The sequence below is a fragment of the Caloenas nicobarica genome, chromosome 2 (genome assembly GCF_036013445.1).
Source record: "Caloenas nicobarica isolate bCalNic1 chromosome 2, bCalNic1.hap1, whole genome shotgun sequence".
Lineage (NCBI taxonomy): Eukaryota > Metazoa > Chordata > Aves > Columbiformes > Columbidae > Caloenas > Caloenas nicobarica.
In genome coordinates, this window is record NC_088246.1 from 11,652,520 (window position 1) to 11,667,905 (window position 15,386).

Here is a 15,386-nt window from a genome sequence, read left to right on the forward strand (position 1 = left end):
ACTAAAATGCTAAGTTACTTCTGCATCCGAGCGCCATCATTCAGAAGAAATATTCTGATCCTTTCTATAGCTTAAGGTTATTTATTTCAGTCTTTAACGCTGTCACGTTAAACTAAACTGGATTTACTGCAACTTATGTTATATGGAATATCAAGTTTGCTTCAGGATTAGCTGAAGAAAAATATATGTAAAGAAATCCAAAATTAATTACTGTTTCTATAAATATCATACAGTTTGCAGTAAACAAACCCTATACTTCGTAAATATTTTAGCTAAGATGACTGAAGATTGAAACTTTAAATGCAACACAGAAAACACTTCTTATTCCCCACAGGCCTTACATGGGTTTGCACCATCAGCCACTATCAGCATCCGCAGTGAGGAGAGGTTGATGTCCCTCTGATCTCGATGTGCCACCAATGCCCAGTGCATGTCCCTGGATTTTACACAGGCAACTTTCGCTGCAATTAGAATGGAAAGATTACTAATACAACATATAAAAGCTACACAGCTGTATTACCAATTTGTGCTTTTGACTTGGACTATCAAGCGTATTTCTGTGTATTCTTGGTCCTTACCTTTGTACTGACAGACTTTTTGTATCCATGACAGTGGATTCACTTTCATTAAGGAGTATGGAATACTTATAACATGCATCATGTTCATGACACTCTGAAATCAAATAAGATAAATGGGTTTTATACAGCAACTGTGGTAATTATTTACAGTGTGTTATGGGCAAGGGCATCTATGCAAATCAATCTATGCTTTTTTTATTATCAGTGCTGATATTTATCTTTGCCTATCTAGTTAACTACATTAAGATGAAACAGACTAATGGTTTAATTAAAGATTAAGGATTTAGACTAATCAGATCATAACTTTGAGCAGTACTGAAAAAAATGAAACTGATTTTATTTCTATTTATACTCTAAACGATTCACTTGAAATAGAAAAAAAAAAAAAATATTGCATGAACCATGTCTGCATGTTTGCTATGTACGTTAATATAATCCCTAAGTTTTCTGAACTTCAGTATATATGAAGACCTTTTACTGAAAAGGACAAGTAACAGCAACATATCTCTCTAAAGAAATCCATGTCTGTGAAGACTGAAAAACTACTCATGGTAGTAGGGCACAAATTATTTAAAAGACAATAGACAGAGAAATTGGATTCACAGATTAAGCAGAGATCAATTTATTTTAACAGAAAATAAATGAAGGAGCTTTTAGTCCTTCTCCAGGTAGACTAATTCCAGTATTTTCAATAAGGTCATGAAAAGTTGCAGGACGTTTAGAAAAAGCAGCTGAGTGAAACCCATGACAGATCCAAACCCACACTCCCAGTCTGAGGCAACTGCTTCAGTGATTTCTCAGTGTTACTATTGAACAACCAGCCTGTAAACGAGCTGCTGCATTACTTCTGTTACCATTCAGAAACATCTTGAGGGCAATACATCTCCACTCAGAGCAGCTCAGGTTAAATACAGTATATATTTTGGAAAACCTAAGCTTAAGAAAGGTTAAGCGTCTCTCTAGATTAGTCATCTAAACACTTGTAGAACTAGAAAAGATAGCTTTCTTTTCAGTCTGGCACAAGTGTAGGTACAGCAAAAGCACTTACAGGCATGTCATGTAAACCTTGAAGATCATACCAAGATTAATAGCAAAGGAAGGCACAGAAAAGCTCTATTAGATGATGGCTTTCAACTTCAGTGATAAAGATGTTTTTTTTTTTAAAATGAGAGGGCCTGTACATCCTGGGACGCGCAGACAGTGACCCTTCAAAACTTGGTATCTGTTCTTAAAATGACCAGTGAATAGCAAGTATTTTGTCAGTCACTGACTGCAGCAACACCTTTAGAAGCAATCCTTAAAAACATGTTAGTTGCCTCCCATGTCAATTGAGGAAGACATTCAAACAGCAAATAGACAATTTATGCAATTTCAAGTATCAGGAATGTTTTAGTGTAAGCAAAACCATCTGTTGGTGGGAGTTTTGATAGAGAAGCTAGTCAGTGGGAATATAGCTATGCCATTGGATCATATCTTTAGACAGGCAAGTATTCATTTTATTTGTTTCTGCTGTAAAGTCTGATCTCAAAATCACGCATAAGTAAGATCAGAGTAACACAGTAAGAATGGGGCCAGACGACTTGACATGATGCATAAAAATACATTGGCATGTTTACTGTGCTCATTATGGGTAAGTGCACTGGCAGAAGATCATGGGTTTAAGTCACGTATTTTTGCTTTCAAAGCAAAAAAAAAAAGTATTAAAAGAAACTGTAGGACATCCCAGTTTGTGACAGTAATAAACATATTAGGTTAGTTTATTTTCAAACACTCACACAAAACCAAAAAAACATACTTACTGTAAGAATCCCATGCCATAAACCAACATCCTTCTTGAAATCTAATACATTCACGATTGTTTCAGCTGTCCAACAAAAACAGAACAGAGTTTATTTTTGAGAACATGGCACTGACCCAAGGCAAACCCACTCAAAAGAAGGAAGCTTCAGTATAACATGACTGATGATCTCAAAGCTTAACTTTCATAGTAAGTCTCCACTTCAGGATTTGTATTGGCTATGACATTATTTGTATGTCTCGCAAAGTTATTGTAAACGTGCACATATTTTCTAAAACCAATGAAAAAAAACCAACAGGTTTTTTAATCTAGAAGCCTTTGACACAGTTCTATGTAAAAGATAAGACAGCATCCTGATGAGAAACAAATTACGATTCACAGGTGATTTTAAAGATGAAGTAAGGGCAGTGTACTCCATACCTTCTGTGTATCCACACGCCTGGGTCAGAGCTTGGCAGTGCGTCAGCAGTGCGATCCTTGTCACAGTCACCCCAAGCACGCTTCCATCTTTACATGTTTTGTACTAAAAGAAATAAGCAGGGAATGTCAACATGCAATACTTGCCCTATTTCCACTATTTAATAGCTATGTTTAAAGTGTTTCCTATGGAGGGGAATGATGGACATATCTAATGATTCCATTTTAAGAAGTCAGCAGTATTGAGGAGTTTGGGAAGCATTTTTCTGTTAAAAGACACTTTTTTTCAGATAGGCTTTCTCTTTTTGACTGAAGCTTCCCAGGCTTGTTATCGGAAATCCATCTGCCGTTTGAATACAAGCATTATGAAAAATAATTCTAACAATTCTGATCACATTAATGACTAAAGGACTGGCTAGATTTAGCAGAGAATAACCTAGTTCAGTCTGCTCCGTGTTCACATTAGATTTTATAGGCCAACCAATAAACCTGAGCTTCTCCCTTCCGTGTCTTACAAGGAATGGGATAAGAGCTGAGTGCAGAATCCTTGCTGAGTGCTGTTATAATAATCTATAGATATACAGTCTGAAATACACAAGCTCTTTGATCAGAAGAATACGAAAGAGTCATGAGAAAGCAGCATAAAGAGGAGGTGGGAGATCATTTCTGATGATTGCAGTAATTTTTGCAACTTTATGCAAGCGTTTGAAAACTACCAGTGGCAATTAAATTGAGCATTTATTTTCCTCCATGATGAAGATAACCGGCAAGATTTAAAATAGAGGTATCTCTGCTTCTCTAGTCCAGCGTCTGAGTGCATGAAGATAGGAAATACCTCTGCTCCATTCACTTGAACATACTGCCTTTGAATAATCATTTAAATTCAATACTAACATCACTGAATTCAAGGCATTTGAGTCTATGCAGAGGTGGGAAAAAATAACAGAAAATAATAAATGAGAAAAATTAAACTTAACAGCATCGCTAATATTCCCTTCCCGATGCTGGTCTTTTTGGGGGGAGCACGACTCACAAACCAGTGACAGGCAAGAATTTGAACAAGAAATTCCTTCTTTTTCAAAGGGTCTGAAGGCTGTGATATGAGAACTGAAGCTTCACTGTGAAACTTGCCGTCTATCCATCCCAAATAGTGGACAAGCCCACATTGTGAATGAGACTGAGATCGGTCAAGGCAAGTTTAATATTGTGGCAGCCACACAGATGACATAAAAACATCAACAACAGAAACCCCCAAAATGCAATTTAACATTTCATTAACTTTTCTGAAATCAATATCCACTATAATTTATTAGAAAATAGTACTTATTAACAGGGTAAACCAGGACATTCTTTGCTTCTGTGACTAGTGAATGAATAATGAGGTTTACCTAATCCAGAAGTGTCACATACAGTCATTTGAGGAGAAAACGCATCTTCACTAACTCACCTCAATGTAAGCTGTGTCATTGTTTGCGTCCTTGATGTGTGGGAACCAGTCACGAGGCGGCTTGGAGAGGTGTTTAGACTCCGTGACAAACCACAGCAGCTTTGGCCAGCCTGAGGTACACAGAAAAGTCAGCTTTCATTGAGTTTCTGCTGGCTAAGACAAGACAAAACTCCTCTCTGCCAGAGTTCTTTTCCCAAATTCCTCTGTCACCATTTACTAAACATTGCTTCTTTTAAATGTCAGCACAGCACGGGAAACAAGATTTTCCAGAACTGCTTTCTTAACACAGCTCTCCTGGCCTTCTCAGGCAACCCCTGAAGAAACGGCTGGGCAGTTTAAGCTGTTATTTGCCCAAATAGTTTATGACCCCTCTCCTGTCAGAGGTTACTGTCTCCTCCATTAAGCTACAGCACTGAATCGTACGAATGCTTCTCATCTACTCCAGCCCTAAGCCTGTTGGTTTGATGTCGCCTGTGGGCGCAGAAGATCTCAGCAGCACTGGTGCTGCTGGGCAGCCCTGAGGCGGGAGCAGCCGCCTTGACCGGGCAGTGACACACAGCGGGGCGAGCGCGTCCCCGCAGCCACGGCCGCTCCTCTGAAAAGTGCTTCATCACCGGCCTCATCCTCACCCACCGAAACTAAACAAGTGGAATGACTGTTATTGTAGTAAATGACCTGTGTTATCCACGGCAAGCAAGGGTTGGCTTACCTTTAAACTGTGGTATCTCTCCTGTGGGGCTTTTGGGCAGTCCTTTATGGCATGCGTCGCTAGTCAAGGCCACAGTCACTCCACAGCTTCCAAGCAAAAAGCCTATTTGTTGACTTCCTGCATCCTAAGAAACGACAAAATAAAAGCAATACACAGAATTGATTAGAAGTGCTTGCAGGCTGAAAATGTTACTGTCCTTTGGCACATTATCTTGAGAGGAAAACAGTCTCTTTTACGCATCTTGGCTGATTAGCAAAACTCGTTTGTACGTTGACAAAGGAATTCCACAACCTAGACATCCTCTTGTCTGTAATAACATAAACCATAAAGAGAACTGAAGCCATCAGATGGCACCTGCCCTCACAGCTCTTCAGAAACCATGATGAGTGTCTGGGAGGAGCGGCTGATATGCCAGAGGGTTGCGCCATTCAGAGGGACCCCTGGAGAAACGGCCTGACAGGAACCCTACAAGGTTCCACAAAGGCAAATGCAAAGTCCTGCACCAGGAACAAGCCCTTGCACCAGCACGAGCTGGGGGCTGACTGGCTGGAAAACAGTTTTGTAGTAAAGGACCTGAGGGTCCTGATGGATGCCAAGATGAACGTGATCCAGCAACGTGCCCTTGCACAAAGAAGACAAATGGTATCCTGGGCTGTGTTAGGCAAAATATTGCCTGCAAGTTGAGGGAGGGGATCCTTCCTCTCCCTCAACTTACCTTCATGGGTATAAACTGGAACACAGGAGGTTCCATTTAAATTTGAGAAGAAACTTCTTCATGGTGACGGAGGGTGACGGAGCCCTGGAACAGGCTGCCCAGGGAGGTTGTGGAGTCTCCTTCTCTGCAGACATTCAAACCCACCTGGACACCTTCCTGTGTAACCTCATCTGGGTGTTCCTGCTCTGGCAGGGGGACTGGAATAGATGATCTTTTGAGGTCCCTTCCAATCCCTGACATTCTGTGATTCTATGATTCTGTGATTCCCCTCCACTCAGTGTTGGCGAGGCACATCCCAAGTGCTGGGTCCAGTGCTGGGCTTCCAAGTACAAGACATGGAGCTACTGGACAGAGTCCAGCGAAAGGCCACTATGCTAATTAAGGACTGGAGTATCTCTCCTATGAGGAAAGACTGAGAGAGCTGGGACTGCTCAGCCTCGAGAAAAGAAGGCTCAGGAAGTATCCTGGTTTTGGCTGGGATGGAGTTAATTTTCTTCCTAGTAGCTGGTATAGTGCCATGGTTTAGTATGAGAAGGTTGTTGATAATACACTGATGCTTTGGTTGTTGCTAAGCAATGTTTAGAACCAGTCAAGGACTTCATAGTGAGGAGGCTGGTGGTGGACAAGATGTTGGGAGGGACACAGCCAGGGCAGTTGACCCGAACTGGCCAAACGGATGTTCCATTCCATGTGACGTCAAGCTCAGTATATAAACTTGGGGAGTTGGCCAGGGGACAGCAACGACTGCTCAGGAACTGGCTGGGTATTGGTTGACGGGTGGTGAGCAACTGCATTGTGCATCACTTGTTTTATATATTTTATTATTATTAATAATAATTATTATTTTCCCTTCCTGTCCTATTAAGCTGTCTTTATCTTAACCCCTGAGGTTTACCTTTTTCCCGATTCTTGCCCCCAACCCACTGGGGTGGGGAAATGAGCAGATCGCTGTTGTATGGTCTTTAGCTGCCTGACGGGCTGAAGCACAACGGGGGGAAACTCAGCAATGTGTACAAACATCTGAAAGGAAGGTGTGAAGAAGACTGAGCCAGGCTCTTTCCAGTGGTGCCCAGTGAAAGGACCCGAGGCAATGGGCACAAACCAATGCAGAGGAGGTTCCCTCTGAACATCAGGAAACATTTTTTTACGGGTTGCCCAGTGAGGTTGTGGAATCTCCGTTCTTGAAGATATTAAAAAGCCACCTGGACATAGTCCTGGGCAACCTGCTCTAGGTGGCCCTGCTTGAGCAGGGGAGCTGGACCAGACGACCTTCAGAGGCCTCTGCCAACCTCAGCCATTCTGTGATTCCATGATGATTCTAGGAAATAATATGGGTTATAGATGCTTCCACTTCGAGAAAGCTTTCAACCCTTAAGATGTTACGATGGGCATACAGTGGTGACAGTATCACTATTTATGCTGATCTAATCTGACTTGTCAATAATGATTTCATTGAGTAGTTACAGACACATCTCAGGAGCACTACAGACAGTCAAGTGCCCATTAGAGAAAGTACATTACATTTTACTTTCATCAAGGGGATATAGGCAGTGAGGCTAAAAAGTCATGTAATGATTTTCAAGCCTAGGTCATAGCTGTTCTTTACGAGATGCTGTGCTTCTACAGCATTATATCTGCTTTATGTATAGTGTCTTGTCATGATTCTTTCATGAACTTTACATCTATCTACTAAGCTCTTCAACAGAGCAAAGCCCTAGATGTAAATGCATACAGAAGTATTAACCCTTTCTTCTCAGAATGATTCTACGGAAAATAGCCTATGGAGTCTTAAAAGATCGAATTTAAATATCTTTCAAATCAACCATAAAGCCCACTTAACCATAGAAGCAACCAGAAATACAGAACATTTCCCTTAATCTATTGATTTTTCAAAGCAAAACTGGATGATGGAAAGAAAGCCCCCAAGTCTATCTGACTAATTTTTAATGCAATTTTTATGTAGTCAAATAAAGCCATCTAAAACGTTGAAGCAATGAAATCAGAGGAAAGACAAATTACTTGTTTTCCATACCACCTCAAAATATGTATATGGCACCAATTATCAGAACTTTTGATAGCTGAGCAAACAATGTGGGACAACAAACTGATCTGTCAAAACTATGCTATGTAACTCCTTCCATCCAAAATTACTGCCTTTGCCTTTACTTCCTATAACCAGAATGCATTTAAAACCAGGAAAAATTGAAAAGGTACCTTTTCAGGAAGGCTTTTTAAAATTAAGCTTGTGCATCCTCTTTTTCCAGTGAAAAAACAGACAAGGAGAGTGCTCTTTGGGCAACAGAGAATAATACTGGTGTATCCATGAACAACATTTTGGGGAGCATGTTGTCAACCGCACTGCACCTGCGCCAGGAGGGCTTCCAGGACAAAAGGGCTTTGTCAAGCGTTACTGTCCTCACTGACTCTTGTGTTGACTGGTTCATATCTGTGCTGTCAAACCCCTGGGACAAATGCTTAGCCAGATCGGATCCTGGTTCCACATTAGGATGAGACCTGGCAGCTCCACTCTTGAATTCTGCTCAGTGGAAGGAAATGTGGGTCGCTGACCAGCACAGGAGAGACAGGTCTCCTTGGAGGTCCCTCAGAAGGAATGACAGGAAGATGAGGGCTGGAGTGCTCCATGGAGAACATCACTTCTTGAGCAAGACATAGCCTCTGAGACCTGCTACTCTACCATGTATAAAGGGAGGTCACTGGTTTATTAAAGTACTACATCCATACTAACATTACCCAAAATTTCCCACTATATTCAAACTAAAAAATGGTTACCAATGTATGTACATGTATGACTTTCCAAATACCACTTAAAAATGCAAACAAATTACATAATTCAATGTAGCAACTGCATCCCTCTAATTTTTAAATCAAAAATAAAATGTTGTTGTAACTGTATGCCATATAAAAGACTTGTAGCATATTGTTTCACCACTGTACCAAGAAAATGCCGATTCTCAAGCAATCCAATTCCATTTAATGCAGGACTTGTAAGCAGAAACTAACCTAATAAATTCCATTAAGAAATCTAACATACATAAAGCAGTAGAAAGTGTGGACCTTAGAGCATCAGCATATCATGGCTCTGGGGGATGCACCAGCTAAGAAATGATCTGTCAAGCTCTTCTCATAGCAAAACAAAAGAACAGGAAAAGAAAACTCCTATTACCAGTTTAAGTTTTTTAGATAACACATGCAAGAATCACTAAGCTTCCACTTAGTGCCTCATCAAACAGTGTAGAGCATGTCCACATAAATATTATTCATTCATTTGTAGTAGTTCACATACAAGCAGAGAGAATCATGTACAGATTACTTAATACAACCTACTCACCTGCCAGTTTCTAGTAAAAGACTGTTTTACATCAAACAACCTCACCTCAAACAGCATTGAAATCTTCACCCCATTCTTTTCTGCACAGTCAATTCTTTCATTTGAAAGAACATGGCTAAAGAATTATGTGACACGACACTACCACAGGAGATGGGAAGAATTTCACCATGTGTGGACAACACCCAGTGTGTTTTACAGACTTTGAAATCCTACGCCATGCCCTTGGTGTCCACACTAAATCCTGCCTTGCAAGACAAAATCAAGATGCTGAAGTTGAGCTACTGTGATAGACACTGTTCTCAATGGCCTTAGATGCTCCAGTTGAGGATCTTATGGTACAAACTCAATCAAGCTTTCTGGCAGTCTACTCGTCTGTGTCCATCATCCGCACTTCCAGTCTCAGTCTCACACCTAACTGGTTATCACCACCCTTTGCCTGCTTCTGGTGGCTTCATCCTGACATACAAGCAAGAAGTACTGCAGGGAACAGAGAAATGCAAAGGGGTTGACATCCCTTGCCCCAAGCAGGTGCCCCTGTGATACCTGCTGCCCCACAGACACACTTGTTTCTAACTACTCCAGTGGTGTTGAGTTACTGGACTGATGGGTAAGAGGTGGAAGATCTGAAACCATCTCAAGCTGAGAGCCTTACACATCCCACAGACAAACCACAGCCTTACCTACACACCCAAGCACGCAAATACGATCATCTTTGCTGTTCCTCATACCTCAGCATGATTGGCCCGGAGCTGTGAGGACCTTGGGTAAAACGTGTAGGCTTGAAAAATGAAGTCTGAGTTGAAAACGTGTGAAGCATTCAAAGCTTCCATGTGGGCCAGGAAAAAGACTACTGACCTTAAAAGCATTGATTATTTCAGATTTCAGAGACAAGCTATTGGCATCTCTTTTGAGTAATGTAAAATATATGTCTGCACTGCTGGAAACTGCTTTGTAAGTAGAAAAAAAAAAAAAAGAAACCAAATCATCTGCTGCTGAAATAAAAAATTCTCCTTCCTCATAAATAAAATCACTCTCCTGCCTGTAAAGAAAATACACTTTCACGACACACTGTATTGTCAGCAGTGTTATTTGCTATTTTGGTAATTTATACTAATCCGCTACTTTGGCAACCCCCTCACTTGCCACAAACACTTAATTTTGCTGAATTTTGTGAGGGTAGAAAAAAACCCCAGGGAGCCAGTGGAGACCAGGTGAAACAACTCAACCAACGCAGTCCCAACTGCACAGACAGAGAGAGACTTGCCAGCGATGCTCACTGTCAAATCCTCCACAATTCACAGTTTCAAATGACATGTAATGCAGGTGGAAGGCAAAAGATAGAGCTGAGGTATTGTAGCATGAGGTTTGAGACCAATTGCTGACTTTGGAACTATCATTTTACATTTCTTGAAGGTGCAGCACTTGCTGAGGTACGAAAAATGAGGTCTGCATAGCTTTAGACTATGTCTGCACACACCTAGAGAGATCAATGTTTCAGATGAAGCGAGCCGGAAATCCTCTCTGCTGTAGGTAGCCGTTCATGGTTCTCTAAAGACTTTTATTAAAGGTTCCCTAAAGGTTTTCACCAGTACCTGGAGGCAAATTGTCTTCCTTCTGCTGCAGAGAGTGATAATTCATTGTCAGGATAAAAAAATCCCACATGTGGTTGCATTTCAGCATGCTGTTAATGTCATTTCTATAACACTTTGTGAGAGTATCTGTGTGAAGGAAAACATTTATGATCCTTTCTCTGTGAGTGAGAGTGCATGTCCTTATCTAATAAGGAAGGAAGGAAGAGACAGCCTGCGCAAAAGTTGGGCTGATAAAGGTTACTCCTGTCCACTTGCAAATCCCAGACTGCTTTCAAAATGAGAATTATGTGGTGAAGCATTGCAGACTGAACTTATCTTGTTTTCTGTTACGATGCTTATTTGAGCTCCATTTGCCCTTACCCAAACAAAAATTTGCTGGTAAGGAACAAATAGAGCAACCATCAGACGTAAAGGTCAAGCATCACCAGTTCTGAACCAAAAGCAAAAAGGCATCAGGGAAATCCTCTATTTTTAAAACACAAATATCAAAGACCTTAATAAATATTAAACACAAAGCAGATGCAATCCTCATACCAGCTTTAAGATGAAGGAATCAGCTGTCTCCTCACACAGAGCTTTGGTATCTGGTTGCAATTTGCACATGAAATCTGCGACTATAAGTAGTCTTAATGTCTAAAAGTCTCAATGAAAGCAAGACAATTGTTATTTTTGGCAGGGGCCGCTGCATGAAATGTGATATGCTCTCTAGGAAACTACCATTTCCTAAACTCCAAAACATAAAAAGAAAATGTGGACTTTAAAGGATCTGGGATTCACTGTGGCCAACCGCGCAAAGGCCTCTGCTCAGCGCCCAGCCGCCCAAGGCGTGGGGAGGGAAGGGGGGCACGGCGCTCACAGGGCTCCAGCGGTTTGCACCAGGGCTCACGTGGGACTGGGGGCACTTGTGTTCTCTGGAGGGGCAGGAAAACTGCGTCACTGAAAAGAAAATATCTAACATTGCAGGCATATTTTAAATCCAGTGGAGAAAGAGATGCATTGTCAAAAGATGTTCAGAAGTGTGTAGCGCTCTAGTGTTTCTGGCATACTACAGCCCAGCGGTGACTAAAGCTGAGAGAAAACAAAACTCATTATATCTCAGGCCCTGAAACACCAGGAAAGGCGTCAAGGTGTATTTCCTTTGGAATACAACTCTGCCTTCAAATGGAAGACTAGGACGATTTCACTGTCTTTAAAGAAATACATCTCTCTGGCTACTGATAAAGCTTTAACAACCTAACTTCTCAGGATTTAATAAAAACAGCTTGTAAAAACAGTTTTTACCCTGTATGAAGCATCCTTTAAAGCAAAACAAAACAAAACCAAACCCAAGTGTCCTGGAGCGGGTAACTCCAGATATCCTTTGACAATACACAGGCACATTCTTCCAGCCCCACTGTCAGAGCCAGCGTCTGGCAGAGCACAGAAATGCCGCTGGAAGCACACCCAGCATCAAATCTAACACACTAGGCAATAGTGTTTTGACTGAGAAATAGATTTGTACACGCTTTCATGTCTTACTCCGCTACAAATACTGTCCGCCTATGATAAGGAGGCCATAAAGATCTATGTGGTACTGCTTTGTTCACATGTTCACAGCATGTGATTGAGCATAACTATGAATGTGCTTGGAGGACAAAAAAGTCTTGTTTTAAGATTAAAACTGATTAGCTCCCCTGACTGTATCAGAGCAGAATAATAATAATTCTGATGGTGCCCATCGAATGGAAAAAAATATGAACCTAAAAAATCTAAAGAAAAATAAATCAAAAATACATTTTAAAATCTTTTCATAAGGGAAATGATAAATCGCTATTTGAACTAGAACTTGACATGTCGAAAATCCCATATCATCTACTTTGATGGCACGTTCTATGATATATAGTTTTCAATCCACATCATATCACGCATACAATGAAACAATTTGTAATACTCCAGCTTCAGACAAGATTAACAAACATAGCAGCTCTGAAGGAAGAGATATTGTATAGAACATACTATTTGCTAATGTTTGGGAAACAAAATATTGGGAAAGAGGGATTCTGTTCTCAAAGAACAAAGCCTATAATCCAAGGGATGAGGATCAGTGATAAAAATATCGGGGAATGTTCATGATATAGGCATTTCAGTGGTCTTAATGCAAGGAAAGAAGATATAAAACGTTGTGTTTGTTCTATTGCTACAATGACTGTGGAACCACTGACTTCTAGAATAAAAAGTTAGTTTTGATATCCTTAAAACAAAGCCTGGAGTTTCAGCTTCTAATTTCAGATCTGATTTCCACAGTCCAAAGAGCCATAACCACGCTGACCAAATTTCCAGGTCTTTTCTGAGCACCAGGAAGCATCCTGGGACTAAACCTAAACCAGAGAATGGTGCGTGGTTGCTGGGTATTCAGGCAATCCATCCTAAATGCCGTGTCAGACAAGTCTCCTGAAGTCCTTGGGGGAAGTACAACTAATTCTGGGCATCCTGTCAACACAAAGGCGGGATACAGAAGGAAAGAGCAAAGAGAGATGGAACCCAAACTAATAATCATAGAATCATTTTGGTTGGAAGAGACACTTAAGATCATCGAGTCCAATCATAACCTAAATCTAGCACTAAACCATGTCCCTAAGAACCTCATCTACATGTATTTGAAACCCCTCCAGCAATGGTGACTCCACCACTGCCTTGGGCAGCCTGTTCCAATGCCTGACAATCCCTTCTGTGAAGAAATGTTTCCTAATATGCAATCTGAACCTTCCCTGGCACAACTTGAGGCCATTTCCTCTTGTCCTATCAACGACCCAGAAAAAACCCTGACAAAATCTAAAAAAAAAAAGTCATGCTATGAAGAAAAGGGAATGCACACAAAATCTATGGGCTGGTAAAGCAAAAGCCTCTGCTTCCATATGGATACAGGTGTCTGTAGGGTAATACAGAACCACAGAATGTCAGGGATTGGAAGGGACCTCGAAAGCTCATCCAGTGCAATCCCCCTGCCGGAGCAGGAACACCCAGGTGAAGTTACACAGGAAGGCGTCCAGGCGGGTTTGAATGTCTGCAGAGAAGGAGAGTCCACAACCCCCCTGGGCAGCCTGTTCCAGGCTCTGTCACCCTCACCATGAAGAAGTTTCTTCTCAAATTTAACTGGAACCTCTTGTGTTCCGGTTTGAACCCGCTGCCCCTTGTCTTATCATTGGTTCTCACCGAGAAGAGCCTGGCTCCATCCTCGTGGCACTCACCCTTTATATATTTATAAACATGAATGAGGTCACCCCTCAGTCTCCTCTTCTCCAAGCTAAAGAGACCCAGCTCCCTCAGCCTTTCCTAAGCCAAAAGGCTATCTGGCTGCAAACATCACTGCTGAATTGTAGACTGCCAGGCCGAAAAACTGGTGCAGAACTCTGAAAAACTCTTCTACATGAAAATGCAGAATATTAAAGCTACTAATGCAAATTTTTAATATTAAAGAGTATGATTATAAAATAACTCCCTGAAATAGCTCATCCTGTATCAGCTTGTCCTTCTGTAAGTCTGTATTAGCCTATAGTATAATTGTTGGTTTATTTGTTGGTTCACATCTCCATCTTCCAAAAAACAAACCAAACCATGTCCATTGCCAGAATGTACTGAAGCATGTAGAAAAGTGAACAAATAATGGGAAAGTGTAAAAGAACTGCTTAGGCCATTGTGTGATGACACGAATGACATCTTCCCACGGATGCCAAAAGCAATCCGCTGCCATTTGAGCGAGCAGAGGTATTCCTTCTGGGACTAAGAACATGATTTTCATCTCATTGTTTCCGCTTCAGTTCCTATTCCATATAAACAAATGCAAAAATATTTGCAATAGTATATGCTGTGAGATTGCATAGCTTCATTTATAGATCATAGATCGTGTTGCGTTTTTAACTGTACCACTGACGTATCTGTTATTGTTTCATTAATTTGATATTTAAGCATTATGGAATGATCTTGGCAACAGTTAAACAGTCTAAGTCTGTACATATTCCTTTATATAAATATCTATATATGCATGTCTAAGTGTATATTTATATATCCATATATACACACATATTAAAACCCCAAACATCCAAGAGCTTCAGATAAATTAGGGTAAGTTATTAATTTGACACAGGGTATTTACTTGGACAGTTGGATTTCATAGTTTACTGGATGGATGTGGTATCAGATGTTCCAAAATAAATTCAATTTACGCTGTCTATGTACTTTAAAATGTCATTAAACCTCAGAAAATAAGTAACAGGGAAAGGCATATTTGATTTTTTATCCCTCAAACCCATGTTGCTTTATTTTTTGTAGAACGTAAGCAGACTTGTACATGTGGGCACTCTGTATGATCTTAAAATGTACACAGTCTGCTCACCTTTTTTTGTCAATGAATTTAAAATCCCTGTTTTATATTGAAATAATGCACCGCATTATGCATCTGCCTCAAACTATCTTAAGGTACTGCATTCCCATGGGAAAGCACGCTGAGAGCCCAATGCAAATGCGCTGCATTTCTACTAAAATCCTTATCCTCACTCTAGTCATGTCCACCTCTCGGTGCTCTCAAATACCACATTTTGCAAATAAAATAGCATAATCCTATTGCCCAAAGCAGGTAAACTAGTTGAGGTCCCATCGTCTCTCCTGTCATGGCCTTTCTAGCTCACCTCCAGCTTTAGCCGGTTGCTGGGACACCTCCTGTCTCCTCTTTCCCCCGATTCTCAGTGTCCTGCCTTCTGCTCAGCCACTCATAGAATCGTAGAATGCCCCGAGTTGGAAGGGAG

The 15,386-nt window shown here is 40.9% G+C and overlaps 1 protein-coding gene across 7 annotated transcripts in view; it reads right to left on the reverse strand.

Annotated features, from left to right (window-relative positions):
• The window catches only part of DIP2C (disco interacting protein 2 homolog C), a 323,874-nt gene that overhangs the window by 76,136 nt on the left and 232,352 nt on the right, over positions 1 to 15,386 (reverse strand). For all 7 annotated transcript variants that reach the window (XM_065627299.1, XM_065627298.1, XM_065627302.1 and 4 more), the window contains 6 exons: positions 4,950 to 5,073; positions 4,241 to 4,350; positions 2,797 to 2,899; positions 2,378 to 2,442; positions 579 to 672; positions 342 to 461 (listed from right to left, as the gene is read on the reverse strand). In XM_065627299.1, coding sequence (XP_065483371.1) covers positions 342 to 461; positions 579 to 672; positions 2,378 to 2,442; positions 2,797 to 2,899; positions 4,241 to 4,350; positions 4,950 to 5,073 — 616 coding nt within the window. The remainder of the gene's footprint in view (positions 1 to 341; positions 462 to 578; positions 673 to 2,377; positions 2,443 to 2,796; positions 2,900 to 4,240; positions 4,351 to 4,949; positions 5,074 to 15,386) is intronic.